Source organism: Monoraphidium neglectum (assembly GCF_000611645.1).
Source record: "Monoraphidium neglectum strain SAG 48.87 unplaced genomic scaffold scaffold06536, whole genome shotgun sequence".
Taxonomy (NCBI): domain Eukaryota; kingdom Viridiplantae; phylum Chlorophyta; class Chlorophyceae; order Sphaeropleales; family Selenastraceae; genus Monoraphidium; species Monoraphidium neglectum.
The window spans coordinates 1-2,170 of NW_014007107.1; the positions used below are offsets into that span (position 1 = coordinate 1).

A 2,170-nucleotide genomic window follows, 5' to 3' on the forward strand; every position below is an offset into this window, starting at 1 on the left:
CCCGCCGCCGCCGCCGTAGCCACCACCACCCCCGCCGCCTCGCCGCCGCTGCCGCTCCTCCTCCTCGTCCTCCCGCCCCCGCCGCCGCCCCTCGCCCCCGCCGCCCGGCCGCCGCGGCCGGTCGGGGGAGCGTGTTGACGTGGGCAGCTCAAAGGGGTGGCCGGCTGACGCGGCATCCCAATCCTCTGTCGCCAGCCGCGTGCTGCCCGGCGGCGGCCCGCCTGGCAGAGACAGTCACGAATGCAGGATGGGATGGCAAGGGCGATCATGACGCATGAGAGGTTCAGGGTGTTCGTCTTCTTGGGGGTGGGGTGCGGACGGCAACGCTCATGGAGTAGCGAGGGGAATGCCTCGGGAGGGCTTGAAAGGGTTGCACGTGTGGCTCCCGCGCCCGACGCCGACCCCAGCCGTCGCCCCCTGTGGGGCGGATTGCGGCGGGCCGGCCCGACCCCCGGACGCGCCGGCAGACGGCGGGCGGTCGTTCAACAACCAGGGCGCGGGCGCGACGGCGCAAACAGGGTGAGAAAAACGGTAGGAAACGCGCGCCGGCCCCGCCGCACCTGCGCGTGGCGGTTCGCCCCTATGGTGTGTCCCCGGCACCTCCTCGCCCCCGCCTGCCGCATTGCCCCAAAAGAACCCCGCCAGGATCAGCGCCGTGCCCCCGCCCGTCATCGCCGCCGTGCGGCCGCTGGCGAGCCACTCGGCGCGCCCGAGGGCGGCGTCGGCGGCGGCGGCGATGGGGATCTGGATCGACAGTCCGAGGGTGGCGATCGTGGGTCCGAGAAGCAAGACCGCGTGGGCCCAGAGGTAGTCCGAGAATGCGTAGTTCAGGACGCCTGCGGAAGGCGAGCGGGCGCAGGGATTAGAGCGATGTGCTCACTTAGTGGTTACATAGAGATAGACTCTTTGATAAATTACAACCAAAGTCGAGTCGTATGATAGAGCTTGGGGGTTCTGCGAGGCTGTCGCGCCGCGCGCGCGTGCATGGTTGGGCGTGCCTGGTGGTGCGCTGACGCGGCACCCGAGGCGGCGCTGCAAGGACGCGCGAGTCAAGGCGTGCCCCTGCGCCCACCGCCGCGGCGGGCGCGACCCAGCACATACACACAAGCACCCGCACAACCACAAACTCACCGAATTGGATGCACGCCCCTATACACAAAGACACACATGCAAACACACCCGCATGCACACAGCCTCAGGCCCCCACCACAACAGGACCACCCACAACCCCCCCTCCCGCCCACCCTGCAGGAAGAACAGCCCCAGCTGCTGCATGCACACAAACACACACACACACACACATGCATGCATGCATGCGCGCGCGCGCACACACACACACACACACACACACACACACACGCACGCTCATTCACACACACGCACATGCACACACGCACATGCACACACAAACACACGCGACTGCACGCGCGCCCACCTTGCAGGAAGATCAACCCCAGCGCCTCACGCGTCACCCCCCCCAGGTCCATCGCGCCGCTCAGCGCCAGCCCCGCCAGCACGGGCGCGAAAAGAACAGTGCAAAACAGCCCCACGTAGCCGAAAAACAGCGCCACGTCAGCCTCATCGTCGTCGGGCAAGGCGCGGCGCAGGACGATGGTGTATGCAGCATACAAAGCGGCCGACCCGAGGCAAAGCAGATCGCCTGCGGCGCTGCGGCTGCGCTCGGGGGCGGCGGCGGCGGCGGCCGCGGGGACGGGCGCGAGAGCGGCGGCGTTTTCGTCGGCGGCGCCTTGCCGGCCGGCGAGCTCGTCTGAGAGGGTCACTAGGGCGGTGCCTGCGGGGCCGGGCGGGCGGGCGAGTGATGTGGCAGGTGGGAGCGGGACGGCGGCGGGGCGCGCGAGCCTGGGGGTAGGTGGGTTGCAGATGGACGCGGCAGCGCGTCAAGGGAGCAGCGTCAAGCCGGTGACATGGGCCGCTTCCGCGCCCGCCGACGGCGCCGCCACCGTCCCGCTGCACCCAGGTCCAGCACACGCGCCCTCGGTTGCCCCCAAAAATGTGCACGTATACATGTACACACACACACACATACACACACACGTATACATGTGCGTGTGTGCGTGTGCATGCGAGAGTGTGTAGGTGTGCGTGCCTGTGTGTGTGTGTGTGTGTGTGTGTGTGTGTGTGTGTGTGGTGTGTGGTGTGTGTGTAAATC

General features: G+C 68.3%; 1 protein-coding gene across 1 annotated transcript; it reads right to left on the reverse strand.

The window, feature by feature from the left end:
• Positions 1-1,435: 1,435 nt before the first annotated feature.
• Positions 1,436-1,792, reverse strand: MNEG_16577 (hypothetical protein; the record flags this gene model as incomplete). The annotated part of the gene is made up of 1 exon (XM_014034953.1): positions 1,436-1,792. A coding segment is annotated over one exon (357 nt), but the record flags the coding sequence as incomplete, so codon positions are not given.
• Positions 1,793-2,170: the final 378 nt, after the last annotated feature.